The sequence below is a fragment of the Pseudorasbora parva genome, chromosome 18, assembly GCF_024679245.1.
Source record: "Pseudorasbora parva isolate DD20220531a chromosome 18, ASM2467924v1, whole genome shotgun sequence".
Lineage (NCBI taxonomy): Eukaryota > Metazoa > Chordata > Actinopteri > Cypriniformes > Gobionidae > Pseudorasbora > Pseudorasbora parva.
In genome coordinates this window covers 6,649,056-6,668,509 of record NC_090189.1, presented here as the reverse complement: position 1 = coordinate 6,668,509, position 19,454 = coordinate 6,649,056, and the positions used below count along the sequence as shown (strand labels likewise).

The following is a 19,454-nucleotide window of genomic DNA, read 5'->3' as shown; positions in this document are numbered from 1 at the left end:
CGCCCCTGGTTCCATGTATGTCAAATGTTCTTAATGGAACCATCAAGGCCAATAAAGAAGCTTCATTTTAGCGCATCAAAAGGGTAGGCTACTTGAATTTCTATGTGTTAGCATTCTTGAAAGTCCAAGGAAACTGTGAGTCTCCATAAAATAAAAAAATAAACACAAATGTGAACCGTCAGAGGCTTCCCCAAGCAGGGAGGTCTGAAGTGCGTAAAAAAATGCGGATTCCCTGGTGCCTCAAGAGTGGGGTGGTTTAGTTTTAGCCCCTCAGAAGACAGTAGAACAGCCGGGCCAGCCTGACTCAAACCCGCAGATAGTGATTGAGAGTGATGGTTAAATGGATTAGAGAGAAAGGGAGGGAGAGGGAGAGAGGGGAGGGAGATTTGCCATGAAGCTTTCTGCCCTTGAACACACAGGGCAAATCTGATCCAGTAAAGTAGACAGCACGCGCACTACAAGTCCATATTCTCACTTTTGGATACTTCGCACACACGCGCGCACGCACCCTTCTCCAGTAATTCAGCATCTCCTGCAGAAGTAGGGCACCGTCCTCCCGTGACGAACCGACAGAGTGTGCATTAAAAAAAACTCTCCGGCAGGAAGGAATAATAATAAAAAAACAAACACGGAAGAACCGCATCCTCGCTGCGGGAAGCGATGCCGTTTCGAGCGCTCGGGTGAGTCCATCTCAACTACTTCAGCAACCCGGATGAACGCGGCTCCCGTTTCAGAAACGAGCCTGTCAAAGTCTCTCACTTTTGATTAGTGTTTGAAAGCCCCAAAAGTTGTTTCTGCCCGAGTTTAAACGTAAAAGCAGTTCTCTTACCGAGTTGCACCGCGGAACGTGTTTTACCGGAGCTCCGTCTCGCAGTTCCTCTTACAGGCGGGACGCGCGCGCGACACACCCCGTCCACTCTGCAGAGGAGAGGCGATTTAAAACTGTTATCTGATGCTAAACTACCACAGTTAGCAACTTTAGTCACGTTTTGTGTCACATTACGGATGTTGGATTACCTCCAGGGTGTGTACGAGGAATATCGAGGCTTGTTTGAGATGTTTTACAGTCTATGGAGGAGTAGCCTGTTCTGTCAGCGAGTGGAACTTGTACGTTTTCACGTGAGGCAAAACAGAAATATAATATCTAACAGTTTTAATTACTTTCCTATGCTAAATGAATCCCTGAAATGATCAGAGTAGTGGTGAAAGGAGAATTAGAAACATCAGGAGTGAGATTTTGCTGTTATGTACTACTCTGCACTGTAAATATGTAAAATCTGAGGTAAAAACTGGTGTTGTAGTTATGGCTGCCACGGTGACGATATTGCAATCATTACGGTAACACTAAATATTGAAGTAGTAATATATATATATATATATATATATATATATATATATATATATATATATATATATATATATATATATATATATATATATATATATATATATATATATATATATATATATATTAAAAACACTAATCAAATGTAATGCTTTGTGCAGGGAATTATTTTTATTTGTAAAATATGTAAACAATATTAGACCTAAAAGTATGCATTACGAAGTTGAATATAATATACATTTTATGAAATAAAACAACTAGAATTGTCTGTTAAAATATGATGTTTTCTAAGCTACCTGATCAAACCTAAACATGTCTTAATGTAATCAGGTTGATATATTTTTGACTTGAATAAAACCAGTTTATTCAATATTTACATTACCTGACAAAATATTTGCCCTGCATTTGCAAGCTTCGAAATTGATGCCATCACTATGTGCGTATCTGCACATGTGAGACCATTCCTCACTCCTTTTCCCAATGGAAACGTGGTTCATTCAGGAAACTATTTAACATACAACATCAGTATGCATAGTATCTGCCTGATATATAATGCACACCCCCTCCTCTGCTCTTTCTTGAAGTCCTGTCTTATATAATTTCAGTCAGTTAAATATGCGTGTGTGTGTGCATGTACCACGCATGTTCCTCACTCCAGACTCGTGTTGTATGCGAGATCAGCCATCTGTCCAGACTGGTGGTGGTTCACAGGATGACATGCAACGTCTGTTTAGGGGAGGTTTGGCAAATTAGACCATCAGCAGAAAGCATTGCTAGAAAAAAAACAGGCTCACATCAAGTGCTTGTGTGTGAGTGAAGAAAACAGCAGTGAAGTTAAGCACTAAACTGTGTGGTGTTTGTTTTCAGGACCACGGACAGCAGCGGCTGAAGTCTGAACGATGACATCAGGCGGATATTTCTGAGTTCGGAAAGGGGTATACACACCTCATGTGTGGGACACAGACCTTCAGCCCATAAATATGCTCTGTGCTGACGCAGTCCAGAAGCTGCTATGGATGTAAGTCCGAGTAAAAGCACCAGCACCTTTGACCCAGCACACCAGGACAGTGTCCAAACACACAGAAGTAAGACTTGCCCTCTCAGTGCAAACAACACACACAACAATAAACTTGCTTTACAAGAATTTCCCTCAACCTCATAACAGCAAAAGAGGTGTATGCACATTTTTTCTTTATATCTGACCTTTTGCTTTTGGACTAAATGAAAGCATGACTGTGGCGAAGTTATGGGATGTTTTAACCTGACCACAGCTGCCATTCCATGTTAACACTTCCCACCTCTGAACCCGCGGTGGTCCCTTTTTCCCGTTTCTCCGGACCTTCGGAAACCCGCTCTCGGACACGTGCCTGCCATGCGTGCGCATGCGGGACTCCTGTACCTGCTGGTGCACGTGCTGGCGAGAGCCCGAGGCCAGTACGACCTGTGCAAGTCCCTCGTGAGCACGGACGAAGGCGCCTTGTGGGAGCCTTACGCGTGCCAACCCAAAGCCCAGTTCATGAAGGAGTACATGCGCATCCGCGTCGAGCCGCCGGGCATCACCTGTGGGAACCCGCCGGAAAGATTCTGCACTCTGGTGAGTCCTCTGGGAAATACAATGTTGTTAAAGGGGTGGTTCTGTGTTTTTTTTTCTAGGCTTGGTTGTGTTTATGGAGCGCAGTATAACATGTCTCAATACTTCTTCTTTTTTTTAAACGCTGTATTTTTCTTATATTCTCCCTTTATTCCACACCGCTGTCTCCACTGTCCTTTGAACGGCTCGTTTGCTTCCTGCTTCTATGAAGCCCATCCCTCTGAAAAACGCAATGGTCTTAGATTGGTCAGATGGCCAAATGTAGTTTCCTGTATTATTGGCTGAAGTGCCAAGCACAGGTTGTCCGGAAACGCCACGCCCCTCACCATTACGGGCAGAAGTCACATCTGCGGAGACTAGAAAGGGTTTATGATGTCACCAACCAGGGAAGAAGCTCGTTGTAGTCCAAACGGGACGTTTTTGTTGGCAATAAACTGCCGTAACTTTAAAAGACAATATCTCCGTTTGCATTGAACTTTCAGTGCTGTAACTTTGCAGATACTGTTTATGCTCAAGCAGCAACATTACACACTAACTAAAGTTAAAAAAGTCAAATCGCTCGCAACCACCCCTTTAAAGGGTTAGTTTAAAAATTAAATTGATGTCCTTAATGACTCCCCCTAATGTCGTTCCACACCCGTAAGACCTCCGTTCATCTTCACACACAGTTTAAGATATTTTAGATTTAGTCTGAGAGAGTATCTAAGTGTATGCACACTATACTGTCCATGTCCAGAAAGGGAATAAAAACATCATCACAGTAGTCCATATGTGACATCAGTTAGTTCATCAGAATCTCTTGAAGCGTCGAAAATACATTTTGGTCCAAAAATAACAAAAACTACGACTTTATTCAGCATTGTCTTCTCTTCCGCGTTTGTTTTCAATCCTCAAATAAAGTTTCAAACGGTTATGAATCAGCGTATTGATTCATGATTCGGATCGTGTGCCAAACTGCTGAAATCACGTGACATTGGTGATCCGAATTACGGTTGTGGAACGACATTAGGATGAGTCATTAATGACAATTTCAATTTCATTTTGGGGTAAACTAACCCTTTAATAATGTGGAGGAAACTATGTTTTAAAAACTATGTTAAAAATTTCCCATGAACAAAATAATCTACCTTCTAAAAGATTTTTCAAAAAACATTTTATATTTTTATTCAGCAAGGATGCACTGAATTGGTCATTTATAATGTTACAAATTATAAATAAATGCTGTTCTTTGAACTTTCTATTCATCAAAGAATCCGGAAAAAAAGTATAAGTTTCCACAAAAACATGAAACAAACTGTTTTCAACATTGATGATGATAAAAAAAAAGTATTGAGCAGCAAATCAGCACATTAAGCCACGTTTCAACCGCAAGAACTTTCCCCAGGAGCTAGTGACTTTGGGGGTGGTACTCTGTGTGTTACGATCGCAGAGATCAGGGTCTAAATGAAGTTCCAGGTAAAAATTTCCCACTGGCCGCTGAACATGCTGATTGGTTGAGTTCACGCAGCATTTTCATTTATAACCACCATTTTTAAGTACATGTAGTTCATTATTATTACTCAGTGCTTATTTGAGTAAGTACAATGTAACTATGACACCCAAAATAGTGGGTTAGACTTTATTTGAAGGTGTTATTGTTACAGTATATTTATATATTTAAGTACTGAGTAATATTAATTAACAACACGTGCTTACTATAGGGTTAGGTTAGTTAGTTTGGTTAAGGGTTAGTTGCATGTAATTATGCATAATTTGGTGTTATTAATATGGTAAGTACATGTAACACACTGTAAAATAAAGTGTTGTGGGATCCCCCCCCCCCCCCCCCCCCAAAAAAAAATAGACCACCCCAACAACTTTTGCCTGTTTTTGTCAACATGCCATGATCGGGGGATAGACTACTTCTGATCCTGCATACTATTTAGGACAGAAAGTGTGTGAAATAGGGAAGTAGGGTGTGATATAAATAAACAACATGCTAATTCCTGCTTCTCTCAACCAGAAGTTCAAAGTTTACATGTCATGTGGTCAGCAGGCGTGACAGTGATGTGTTTCTTCCTGCATGCCTTTTCCGCTCATTAGCCTGACAAAGACAATTAATTTAGTGACGTAACGTTTTCCCAGTAGACGTAACTGACTTTCCTATAAGCTAGTAAGTGGGCGCTCACCACGTTAAGATTACTGCTTACCAGTCGCACTCATTCATTTGATCAACTGCTTGTGCATTGAGTTTGCATACACTCAAGAAAAAAATGGTGTGAAAACTAATTTCACTCAGAAATTGAAACTGTTTATCACAAAGAAACTGCAAAGTAACACATTAAGTTAAATGTGAAAATCTGAAGAAGAAAGACTGAAATATTTTTCTTGTAAAACATACTCCAATAATCTGGGCACTGAAAAGTGTAATGTGATCGTGGTTGGAGTTGGCGTCATTCGCCACTGTCACTTTTCCAATGATATACGACTTGCATTGACAGGGGAATATTCGATCTGTCCGCTTACATGGCTGACGCAAATGCACATATCCAATTCATATCAGATTTATTTCCACATATGAATGAGGCCTGAAACTGATCTGAGAATATCGGAACCCATGTGCTTTTTTCCTGCTTACATGTTCGCGGGTCTTATCTGATCTGTGCCACATGAGAGGAAAAAAGTCCAGAATTGGGTCACTTGAACCACAGCCCCTTTCGCAACGGGTAGTTCTTGGAACATAGTTAAAGGGACAGTTCACCCAGAACTGAAAATTACCCCATGATTTACAAATAAAGTGTAACGCCTCTCGCAGTTCAAAACACTTAAGGTCTTTGCACACTGAGTCCGATATTTTCGCATACGTTTTTTCGTATTCGTGATCGGAAAAATTCGTCACGCACAGAGACCTTGCACACTGAGTCCGGTGCATATTAATGAACGCGTTGCGGGGGGAAAAACACAAAACAAGACAAAGCGGCATCTAGTGAGGATGATTTGTTTGTCCTGAGGAGATATTGGGTTCATCCACTCCTGCGATCGCGTAGAGAGGAAGGAAAGTTTCCCCTTATCAAGCGGGATTATCCAGACCGACCGATTCAAAGTTTAGTGTCAGTGGCTCAGTTTGATGCTTTGCTAGCGATACTGGAGCCACATTTTAAAGAGAAGACCACTAATTTCCGTGAATCAATTGATCCCGAACACCTGGCAGTATGTCTATTGATCCGATCACACACACACACACACACACACATTAGATTTTTGTGAATTGTGGGGACTTTCCATAGGCGTAATGCATTTTATACTGTACAAACTGTACATTCTATCCCCTTACACTGCCCCTGCCCCTAAACCTACCCATCACAGGAAACATGCTGCACTTTTACATTTTTACATTTAGTATGTTTATAAATCCATTTACATTGTGGGGACAAATGTAGGTGATTTCAGGTTTATATTACATTGTGGGGACATTTGGCACACACACACACACACACACACACACACACACACACACACACACACACACACAGACACACACACACACGCACAGCTTTACAGAGACTTGATGTGCTATAATTATAGCTGTGATATAATAATATTTGTAGTATTTTTGCTGGGATAATATGTATGGTGCCTCTGAGTTGTCAAAACGTCTCTCTTTTTACGGATGCGAAAACGCAGAAAATCGAACCTGTTCCGAATTGTTTTTTTGACGGACGAAAGTTTCGGAGGCGGTGTGCAAGCGTGATTGACATAACGTGAGGTCGAATTTATTTTCTGACGTGCGTAAATTTCGCATTCGAATTACGGACTCAGTGCGCAAAGGCCTTTATTCAACGTCGCACCAGTTACGTTTTTTCCGTACGTTAAATATGGTCTGGAGGTAGCTAGATAATTACTTTATAAAGTTTTAAATATGGATATTTTTCTTACTCAAACCCATCGATTCACTTCAGAAGGCCTTTATTAAACTCCGGAGCCGTGTGGAGCACTTTTATAATGAATGAATGCACTTTTTTGGGCAGTTTATTTGCTGCGTTTATTGAGCTTGGAAGAGCCAGGGCATTTTTTAAATATAAATCCGATTATATTCGTCTGAAAGAAGAATGTCATATACACCTAGGATGGCTTGAGGGTGAGTAAATCATGGGATGATTTTCATTTTTGGGTGAACTATGACTAGAACTCCAGAGCCTCAGCACACAGCTCTCACAGTCTTCATTAGCTTACGATCTGTTTAACAGTCCTTTCTAATGCGTTATTAGATCGAACTGTTATACAATATAAGTAGACTGTATATGAAAAAGTATTTGCGTTTGCCGTGTGGTTGATGTCCAGTGTCGCTAGCTTAGCAAATTTGCATTGGATTTTCTCCTTACGAAAAGGTTGAGAGGTCCATCTATCACCATTTTCCATTTTTGTAAAGTTAGTTGGTTGAGTATATATATATATATATATATATATATATATATATATATATATATATATATATATATATATATATATATATATATATATATAGCCTTTAATCTGTGTGTGAACGTGGCTTTTTTTTTTTAATCGCATGCGTTCAGCCAATCAGTGTTCACTTACATCACTGATATTTCCTATTGTGTCAGGCGAGACTCTACTCTGAAGAAGAAGCTAATTTAGTTCCTCCAGAAGTTCTCAGTTACTGCTGTGCTAACACGCCAAAAAGCCGCTAACTTCTGCCATTAGCTCTAGGAACTATGAAAAGGTTCCTCCTGTGCGAAAGCTTCTCATGTAATGTAAATGAGTCCTCAGTACCTGGGATGGGATGGACCTCAGGCAGATGTTTCCGGTTTGTTCCCCGATCCATTTTTTGACCACCAGCCACGTGGCCCATGCAAAGTAAGCAGGGCTTGCAGAACGGTTGCCAACCTCTGCCCATCATGGGGGCGAAGGTTTTGAAACAGCGTTAATTTTAACAGGATCTGCCATGCGGGTCACCGACCGCAGCAGAAAAAAATGCCGCTGAGGTCAGCATGCGTGGAGAGCAGAAGGCTGAGGTGTTGTTTACCCACGTGGGTTACTTGGCAGAGTCAAGCTCTCAGGAACTGAGGACTGGGAGGATGTTGAATTTCGCCTCCCTTACAGTAGGGTCAGCAGGTTATTCTCAAGGGCAAGGAGGTCATGTGGTGCAGCTTGAGATTATGATGAAAACATCCAGAATCAAAAGATATTCCATCAGTCAATGAAGAGTAAATTATGTAGTGCTAAATATTGTGGGTGGTTGCCAAGGTGTTGCTATGCAGCTGTTCTAGGTGGTTTCTAGGTTGTTTTTTCCTGTCTGGTGCAGGGAGAACAAGAGCATAAATAAATACCGGTGTCAAGGGAAAAGAGGTAATACAACACTGATCAAATTATCCAGACACTGCAATGTCGTACACAGACACACGCACACAAACTTTGTTCACTACAGACGATTATGAAGGAATTGAGACTTCACAATGAAGCTGCTGAAAAAACAGACAGTTATTGGTCTCACGCTTAACAGTTAGTGATCTGTTTAATGTTATAGGTTAAAGAAGGCCCATTTTCTCATACTCTCACTCTCTCTCTCTCTCTCTCTCTCTCTCTCTCTCTCTCTCTCTCTCTGTCTCACACACACGCACACGCACACACACACACACACTTAAACCCAGACTGGAAAAGCTAACACACACGCTCTGACATTCACACAAACCAAATTTAAAGCAATATTTCACCCAAAATTCATAATTCTGTCATCATTTAATTCTGTCACATTCACCTTCATACTGTTCCAAACTTGCATATGATGGAATATGGTCCTCAACTTGTATTATATTATATTTAATTATACTTTTTAAAAGACTGATAACATTTGTCTCAATTTACTGTCATTGCCTTCTGCAAAACATCTCCTTTTATGTTTTATGGTATGTAATTAATGACAGAATTATAATTCTTGGATTAACTTTCCCTTTAAATTGCTCTAGATTACTATTATAATTTTTGTTAAATATTGTGGCATGCAATGGATTCTTACTTAAAGCTACACTGTGTGATATTTTCGCCATCTAGCGGTGTAAAGGTATATGACCATCCAGTGAATATTAGTTTCTGTTCCTCTCAATTCTGATTTCGTTTTAACTCCTACGGTGGCCGATTTAGTCCAAGATTAACATGACAATCCCCCTCTTCACATTCGACACGGTGCCATCGAGTGTTAAAACGCGAAAGGCGAAGCTTGAATTTACGGGTATGTCCCTCTTTGGCTAATGTACTTTCAAGATGGAGGGGCAACATGGCGACCGGCATTCGAACCCCTCACCCGTGTGTATTTTCAATGGCATATTATAAACTTACAAGAATACTTTATTACGTGAAAGAAGTAAATTTACATTAATGAGCACATATATTTTTGAAAGAACTAAGTGTTTTTAGCTAAGAATAAACTAAAAAAGTTACACAGTGTAGCTTTAAACCTGGACTGGAAAAGCTAACACACACTCAAACATACACAAACGCAATTAAAAGGCATAGTTCACCCAGAAATCATAATTTTGTCATAATTTCCTGATCATGTTGTTCCAAACTTGCATGACTTGGAATATGGCGCTCAAATTGCTTTTATGACTTCTTTTATGGTGCTTTGCATGGAAAAATTCAGTGAAAAAAAACAGTGTGAACATTCTGCAAAACATCTCTTTATGTGTTTTATGGCATGTAAATCATGACAGAATTCATATTTTTGGTGATCTATCACTTTAAACCCATCTAGATCGGTTTGTTTGAATATTGCGGCATGCAAAGTTACTTTGAAAATTGAGTCTCGTTGTGCTGGAGTCCGACGTTAATGGACTGGCCTCTGGAATGTTCCTCAGGTCGTCCCAAGCTCTTTAATATTGATGGGGCCCTTAATGGTCCCGCAAGCAGACATCCACAGCGCGCCCGAACATTTTCCTTTTACATTCTAGACATGACGAGGTCGGGCAGGCTGGCACAGTCAGCACTTTACAACAGACGGGAGGATCCTCCCTAGCATCTCTCCTTCCAAGAAAATGACAAACGGAGATGACAGAGAAAAGCGGGGTGGAAACCGAGTACTGTTAACCGACAGCCTGGTTAAAATTACTGCATTAAACTTTACATAAGGCATCTTTTGAAATACAGTTTGTGTATGTTTCAGCACTCACAACTTCCTGTGCAGTCCAAAAAGAGCATCTAATGAAACAATTTCTTGTTCTAAACATTCCGAATGTTCTGACTTTAGCTAGATGAACTCAACAATTTTTGGCCAGGCTGTCACACAAAGATACACTGATCATGCATAACATATTGTGTTGGCCCCCCTTTTGCTGCCAAATAAGCCCTGATGCTCGATTGGATTGAGATATGGGGAATTTGGAGGCCAATTCAACACCTCCTCAAAGCATTCCTGAAGCAGTCCTGGTAGGTTTTTGTGGTAGGATGCATTATCCTGCGTAAAGAGGCCACAGCCACCAGGGAATACCGTTTCCATGAAAGAGTGTACATGGTCTGACACAATGATTAGGTAGGTGGAACGTGTCAAAGTAACATCCACATGGATGGCAGGACCTAAGGTTTCCCAGCAGAACATTTCCCAAAGCATCACACTGCCTCCGCCGGCTTGACTTCTTCCCATAGTGCATCCTGGTGCCTTGTGTTCCCCAGGTAAACGACGCACACACACCTGTCCACCGCCGAAAGCACCAACAGTGGCACGTGAGCATCAGAACTGGACCAGGGAGCAATGGAAGAAGGTGGCCTGGTCTGTTTTCTTTTACATCAGCATTGGCACCCTGACTGGTCTGCAGCGCCATACGCAACAAACTGCGGTGCTCTGTGTATTCTGACACCTTTCTATCAGAACCAGCATTAACTTCTTGAGCGATCTGAGCTGCAGTAGCTCATCTGTTTGATCGGACCACACTGGCCAGCCTTCGCTCCTCACGTGCATCAATGAGCCTTGGCCGCCCATGACCCTGTGGCCGGTTCACCACTGTTCCTTCTTTGGAGCACTTTTGATAGATACTTACCACTGCAGACCGAGAACACCCCACAAGAGCTCCAGTTTTGGAGATGCTCTGACCATCTAGCCATCAAAATCTGGCCCTTGTCAAACACACTCAAATCCTTACGCTAACCAATTTTTCTTGCTTCTAACACATCAACTTTGAGGACAGAATGTTCACTTGCTGCCTAATATATCCCACCCACTAACAGCGTTTTCACTTCACCTGTCAGTGGTCATAATGTTATGCCTGATCGGCGTAGACCAAAAGAGAACCAACAAAATATTAATAACTGATTATGGTTTAGTCAATTCACGCTTTTCTGATAGCTTTTTGCGTAGTAAAATCCTACCCTGTAAAAAAAAATAAAAAAAAATAAAAATTGAATGTCTCCAATTGAACATTTTCTAGTGAATGATCTAAATTTTTCAGTTGGCCAAATTTAATTTCTGTAAATTGATGCAATTGATTTAACAGGAATTATATTTGGCCAAAAAAAATAAAAAAAATAAAAAAATAGATGTGATTAGTCAAATAGAGACATGGAGAATTTTCTTTTACAGTGTAGTTTTTGTTTATATTTTAGTTTTTTTCCATATTTTGATGGATCATTAAAATTAAATCTCCCCTCAGGACATAATTTTTGACCTTAATATTTTAATGACCCTATATGATATGATATATTTAAAATCGCTTTGCTTTTTGTTTGATGTCACTGAGTACTAGTATATAACCATCTGTCTTATAGATAAACTAAACATCCCAATGAATAAAAGTCCTGCCCTACATTTTTTTCTCTTTTCATAGCATATTTCACTTGGAAATGTGTCAGATTACGCAAATCAGTTGCAAATATTATTTCATTCTGATTGTAATAATATCTCTCATCTCACAACAGCTGCGATTTTTCTAGTGTCTGTGTGTGTATCTGTGTGTGTGTGTGTGTGTGTGTGTGTGTGTGTGTGTGTGTGTGTGTGTGTGTGTGTGTGTGTGTGTGTGTGTGTGTGTGTGTGTGTGTGTGTGTGTGTGTGTGAGTGTGTGTGTGTGTGTGTGTGTGTGCGTGTGTGTCCCAGTTTGTGCATTCTTCTGCCCAGGGTCCAAAATTAACACTCACTGAGCTGCATATGTGAGTAAAAATGTCCTTTTCAGGGTTACTCCTCAGTAGGCTGGTAACTTAAAATGCAATATAATGCATGCAACTCAAACTGTCTACTAAACAAAAAATGACTCTGGTAACTATTTTACCAGTGAAACTGTATATAAAAAATCCTATTTTTATCTTTAGAACAACATATACACAAATATTTCTCACATAAAGCCACCAAAATCAAAATGTCTCTTTATGTTTATGTGAAATCTGGCTTTTTTGTTCAGTATATGATGCTACTAATGTGATAATGACCTGCACTGTTTATCACAATAACAACTAAATGAGTCCATTGTCAAAGGTACAACATTTATTTGTAATAAAATTATGCAAAATACAGTTTCATGGCCAGTAATACATATTTATCGCTAAAATCATTCAATTCACCCACCGTTGGCAGATGTGACAAAAGTTTAAATTTGGACCCTGTGGCATAGTTTTCTTTCAAGTGGTTTCTGAGTTTCGTTCATTTTATCTGGAAAGAAAAAGGAGAGAGAGAGAGAGTGAGAGAACAAGAGAGAGATCCCTAATGATGGGGGAATCACAGCTTAGTTCAGCGGAAAAAGGAAGCACACACACACACACACACACACACACACACACACACACACACACACACACACACACACACACACACACACACACACACACACACACACACACACACTCACACACATTAAATAAGCATGTGTTGCTCATGCATACATCTCTGAAAGTGCACAGCAACAATGAGATGTGTGAATTTGTGAACATATGTCGCATGTGTGTAAAAGTAAAAAACCCTCGTGCTACACAACAGCGCTCTCTGATTTAGAGGCACAAATGAGCCAATGCTATAAATAGAAACGAGAGAGAGAGAGAGATGCGGGAAGTGAAGAAGAAAGAGGGGGAGGAAACAGGAAGAAGGGAGAAGAGATATGACAGAATAAAGAAAACAATGAGACACTGCTTATGTTCACAATAGAATACTAACTTATTGTTTACTGAACGTACTGTACTGCCTACTTTTAAAAAATAGCAAGTGAAATAGTTGCATCAAACTTCGTTGCATGTTTAATATTTTCCACCATTAAATAATGCAAAAAAACATGCTGTCAAGTTGAGCGAATCACATTATCCGAAATCAAATACTTTCCTGCTTTTATAGTATGCGAAAACTCTACATAGGCCGCAGCGAAAAGCTGGATAACCTGCTTCCACTGAGATCCTGAAGTGTGCATTCGCTATACACTTTACTATCCCATGAGGCCATTGGCGTGGATTTATGAATGGCAGTACATCAACGCAACTGAAGCTGTAGGTCACATGACAGTTCAATTGTAGCGGATGTAGTACGTCTGAATTTCATATACCGCTCATAATAAATAGAACATACGGTAACACTTTAGTATTGGGAACACATATTCAATGTTAACTAGGACTTTTGCCACAATAAACTCCAAATCTACTGCTTATGAATAGTTTGTAATGTAGTTTTTGTAGGGTTTAAGTTTAGATATTAGGGATGTAATGAGGTCATGCAGAATAAGCCATTAAAGGGATGGTTCAACCAAAAATGAAAATGTGATGTTTATCTGCATCCAATATGTAGGTGTGTTTGTTTCTTCAGAACACAAATGAAGATTTTTAACTCCAACCGTTGCTCGTACAATGCATGTCAATGGGGTTTCATTAGATTTAGACCCCATTGACATGCATTATACGAGCAACGGTTGGAGTTAAAAATCTTCATTTGTGTTCTCCTGAAGAAACAAACACACCTTGGATGCCCTGGGGGTAAGCAGATAAACATCACATTTTCATTTTTGGTTGAACTATCCCTTTAACCCCTTAAGCCAGTGTGCTGCCAGTGGGACCTCTGCAAAAAAAATCATAATCATATTACTAAACAACCACTAAATGGAACAACACAAAATACGTATCATTTTGAAGCTTTGAAACTCAGCTTATTGATTGTAACCAACTCCTTACGAGTGCTGAGTTATTTGCAAATAAATAAAACAAAATACTTTTAAGAATTGATGAATTTCTTTAAAGCTACACTGTGTAACTTTTTTAGTTTATTCTTAGCTGAAAACACTTAGTTCTTTCAAAAATATATGTGCTCATTAATGTATATTTACTTCTTTTACGTAATAAAGTATTCTCGTAAGTTTATAATATGTCATTGAAAACACACACGGGTGAGGGGTTCGAATGCCGGTCGCCATGTTGCCCCTCCATCTTGAAAGTACATTAGCCAAAGAGGGACATACCCGTAAATTCAAGCTTTGCCTTTCGCTTTTTAACAGTCGATGGCACGGTGTCGAATGTGAAGAGGGGGATTGCCATGTTAATCTTGGACTAAATCGGCCACCGTAGGAGTTAAAACGAAATCAGAATTGAGAGGAACAGAAACTATTATTCGCTCGATGGTCATATACCTTTACACCGCTAGATGGGGAAAATATCACACAGTGTAGCTTTAAGATATATAAAAAGCTGGTGCCAAATATTGTAACTTTTGAGTACTTTATGCTATCACCACAACTTGATTCACAATTTGGTCCATATGCAGCTCACAAGTAGAGGAAAATCTCCAAAAAAGAATTATCCCCCTACCTTATTTCCTTTCCCTTGAACACAGTTTTTTTATTAGCAGTTTCTCAGCATGAGAATGCCCCACTCTAATTAAATGACATTAAAATTTTTTTTTAAACATTTAAAAAGTATTCTATCAAACGATACCAACCTTTTGACTCTCCTTGCTATAGTTTTGTACTCTTTACTTTTGTGACGGTCACTCAGAAAAAAAACTACTTAAAATGCCTTTAGGGCTTATAGGCACAATAGAGCAATGTTATATATTTAGTTGTCTTTTGTATTTACACTATCCCAAATGTTTCTGAGAATGTTCAAATCCAAACAAATCGGCCATTTTAACCAGGACACGGACCGTGTCTGTACACCGCCTGGCAATTACATCATACCCGCGTTACCATAGATTTATGGAAACACCAAATACGCTTTAATATTATGTAGATGAGCAACTGTTTGGATACATTTATTGACAGAAAACGAATCATTGTTATATAGCTCAACAGTTTACTGCAGTGTTCAACAAGTGTCTCATAGTGCCACAGAGCGAATGCACAGAGTAGCATTATAACAAAACACTCAAATGTGTGTAATATGATAAAACTGCGTTACCCCACACACACATGAGCAGAAGAAGCAGAAGCGCTCGTCTGCGGCAGAATACAAGCTCCACTAAATCAAGGCGTCATCAAGATACACCTTAGTTTTGAATAAGCGAGCTAAAAATGTTTTTTTTTAAATAAATTAAACAGCTTATTACATACTTTATCACTTGAAAAATACATTTATCCTTATATAGAATCTTTTTGACATAAAGGGTTCTGTAAAATTGAGTCAAGAACCCTAGAGTTCCATATAGAACCCATTGAACCTGTTTTTCTAAGAGTGTATCGTGTTGTGTACTGCACGTTTGGGCAAAAGGAGTCATTTGGGTATTCTAGAAAATGTGCTTACTGTGCACAGAATACATACTACATACTGCAGAAAGAGAGCAGTACAGAAACGAAGGGAAAGATGGAAAGAACTGAGATGGACAGAGAAAGACAATAGACAGCTGGCGGCTGGTGTACTACTTTAATTGGATGAATCTGTCGCCTCGCCCTGATCTCACTGATGTCAGCGCAACTATAAAGTTTGACCTAATACATCTGTATAAAAACTAAACAAGAAAGCAGGGAGAAAAGACTTTTAAGAGTTCTGGGGATCTAGAATAAAGGCTTGTGGGCGTGCTTTCGTGGAGAATTTCATATAGAAAATGTGTTGCAGTATATTTTCTAAAATAATGCAATTTAATGCAATAAGCTACAACAGTGGAAAACCTCTAAATATGGTAAAAATAAAAAAATAAAATCAGTGCTATAAGTGCCTTAACTGAAACATGAGACAAAACACTATTAATCAATGAATAATTGTATCAAAAATAGCCATACATGTTTATTGATTCATTGCACATATCACAAATGCTCTAAACGAAGAAAGCTTTCTCTAGATAATATTTGAAATGAGGCAACTACAGGAATGTCCCAATCACATATTCAGTCTGTCATCCCTGAATTTCATAATATCTATATATATATATATATATATATATATATATATATATATATATATATATATATATATATATATATATATATATATATATATATATATATAAACAAGATTGATTACATGTTAGGTTGTATGAGATTACTAGTACAGTTTATCTTAATACCACAAGAACTTATAAAGAAAGTTTCCAAAGCTTTGACCTCGTAGTTTTTCATTTTGAAAAGACAAATGTGTTTGGAAGCCCTTTGCGACGCGCCGAACTTTTATTAAAGAACAGCCTTTTTTAGGTTTTGCCATCTTAGTCATGAATTGTGTTTGCAGTGGCTCTTCCTTTGGCTATATTTACACTTAATCATGACACACACCTGTGCCGAAACCCCAGGTGAGCGCCGCTGTTAGCAGTTCTGTTTGCTTCTTCATTATTTTTATTGTTTGCTATGCTTTTTATTTAAATCAGATACCTTTACTAAATATGTCTATGCTTTATACCAAACAACACTGCAAAATTAATATACACAGTGCCATCCACTAATGTTGGTACCCTTGGTAAATATGAGCAAAAGTGGTTGTGAAAATAATTCTGCACTGTTTATCCTTTTTTTTAAATCTTTTATTAAACAAAATTCACAAAATTCTAACCTTTCATTGAAGTAAAATAATTGAATGTTCTTCTCTAGTTCGCATTGGCCACAATTATTGGCACCTAATTATTGCAACGTCCTTTTCTCAAGATAAAAGCTTCTATAATGCCTCTAATAATCAGTCTTCTATAATGCCTCTAATAATCAGTCTTCTATAACGCCTCTAATAATCAGTCTTCTATAACGCCTCTAATAATCAGTCTTCTATAATGCCTCTAATAATCAGTCTTCTATAATGCCTCTAATAATCAGTCTTCTATAACGCCTCTAATAATCAGTCTTCTATAACGCCTCTAATAATCAGTCTTCTATAATGCCTCTAATAATCAGTCTTCTATAATGCCTCTAATAATCAGTCTTCTATAATGCCTCTAATAATCAGTCTTCTATAATGCCTCTAATAATCAGTCTTCTATAATGCCTCTAATAATCAGTCTTCTATAATGCCTCTAATAATCAGTTTTCATAATGCTTCTAATAATCAGTCTTCTATAATGCCTCTAATAATCAGTCTTCTATAATGCCTCTAATAATCAGTCTTCTATAATGCCTCTAATAATCAGTCTTCTATAACGCCTCTAATAATCAGTCTTCTATAATGCCTCTAATAATCAGTCTTCTATAATGCCTCTAATAATCAGTCTTCTATAATGCCTCTAATAATCAGTCTTCTATAATGCCTCTAATAATCAGTCTTCTATAATGCCTCTAATAATCAGTCTTCTATAATGCCTCTAATAATCAGTCTTCTATAACGCCTCTAATAATCAGTCTTCTATAATGCCTCTAATAATCAGTCTTCTATAACGCCTCTAATAATCAGTCTTCTATAATGCCTCTAATAATCAGTCTTCTATAACGCCTCTAATAATCAGTCTTCTATAATGCCTCTAATAATCAGTCTTCTATAATGCCTCTAATAATCAGTCTTCTATAATGCCTCTAATAATCAGTCTTCTATAATGCCTCTAATAATCAGTCTTCTATAATGCCTCTAATAATCAGTCTTCTATAATGCCTCTAATAATCAGTCTTCTATAATGCCTCTAATAATCAGTCTTCTATAATGCCTCTAATAATCAGTCTTCTATAACGCCTCTAATAATCAGTCTTCTATAATGCCTCTAATAATCAGTCTTCTATAATGCCTCTAATAATCAGTCTTCTATAATGCCTCTAATAATCAGTCTTCTATAATGCCTCTAATAATCAGTCTTCTATAACGCCTCTAATAATCAGTCTTCTATAACGCCTCTAATAATCAGTCTTCTATAATGCCTCTAATAATCAGTCTTCTATAATGCCTCTAATAATCAGTCTTCTATAATGCCTCTAATAATCAGTCTTCTATAATGCCTCTAATAATCAGTCTTCTATAATGCCTCTAATAATCAGTCTTCTATAATGCCTCTAATAATCAGTCTTCTATAATGCCTCTAATAATCAGTCTTCTATAACGCCTCTAATAATCAGTCTTCTATAATGCCTCTAATAATCAGTCTTCTATAATGCCTCTAATAATCAGTCTTCTATAATGCCTCTAATAATCAGTCTTCTATAACGCCTCTAATAATCAGTCTTCTATAATGCCTCTAATAATCAGTCTTCTATAATGCCTCTAATAATCAGTCTTCTATAATGCCTCTAATAATCAGTCTTCTATAATGCCTCTAATAATCAGTCTTCTATAACGCCTCTAATAATCAGTCTTCTATAATGCCTCTAATAATCAGTCTTCTATAATGCCTCTAATAATCAGTCTTCTATAATGCCTCTAATAATCAGTCTTCTATAACGCCTCTAATAATCAGTCTTCTATAATGCCTCTAATAATCAGTCTTCTATAATGCCTCTAATAATCAGTCTTCTATAATGCCTCTAATAATCAGTCTTCTATAATGCCTCTAATAATCAGTCTTCTATAACGCCTCTAATAATCAGTCTTCTATAATGCCTCTAATAATCAGTCTTCTATAACGCCTCTAATAATCAGTCTTCTATAATGCCTCTAATAATCAGTCTTCTATAATGCCTCTAATAATCAGTCTTCTATAATGCCTCTAATAATCAGTCTTCTATAACGCCTCTAATAATCAGTCTTCTATAATGCCTCTAATAATCAGTCTTCTATAACGCCTCTAATAATCAGTCTTCTATAATGCCTCTAATAATCAGTCTTCTATAATGCCTCTAATAATCAGTCTTCTATAATGCCTCTAATAATCAGTCTTCTATAATGCCTCTAATAATCAGTCTTCTATAATGCCTCTAATAATCAGTCTTCTATAATGCCTCTAATAATCAGTCTTCTATAATGCCTCTAATAATCAGTCTTCTATAATGCCTCTAATAATCAGTCTTCTATAACGCCTCTAATAATCAGTCTTCTATAATGCCTCTAATAATCAGTCTTCTATAACGCCTCTAATAATCAGTCTTCTATAATGCCTCTAATAATCAGTCTTCTATAATGCCTCTAATAATCAGTCTTCTATAATGCCTCTAATAATCAGTCTTCTATAACGCCTCTAATAATCAGTCTTCTATAATGCCTCTAATAATCAGTCTTCTATAATGCCTCTAATAATCAGTCTTCTAT

The 19,454-nt window shown here is 38.1% G+C and overlaps 1 protein-coding gene across 4 annotated transcripts in view; it reads left to right on the top strand.

The window, feature by feature from the left end:
• Positions 1 to 405: 405 nt before the first annotated feature.
• The window catches only part of ntng2b (netrin g2b), a 113,382-nt gene continuing 94,333 nt past the window's right edge, over positions 406 to 19,454 (top strand). The window contains exons 1-2 of one of the 4 annotated variants that reach the window (XM_067423846.1): positions 406 to 680; positions 2,213 to 2,939. In XM_067423846.1, the coding sequence (XP_067279947.1) occupies positions 2,718 to 2,939 (222 nt within the window). In that variant the 5' untranslated portion in view covers positions 406 to 680; positions 2,213 to 2,717. Of the gene's footprint in view, positions 681 to 895; positions 1,120 to 2,212; positions 2,940 to 19,454 lie in introns of those variants that run through there. The other 3 variants (XM_067423849.1, XM_067423847.1, XM_067423848.1) reach the window with 3 other exon arrangements.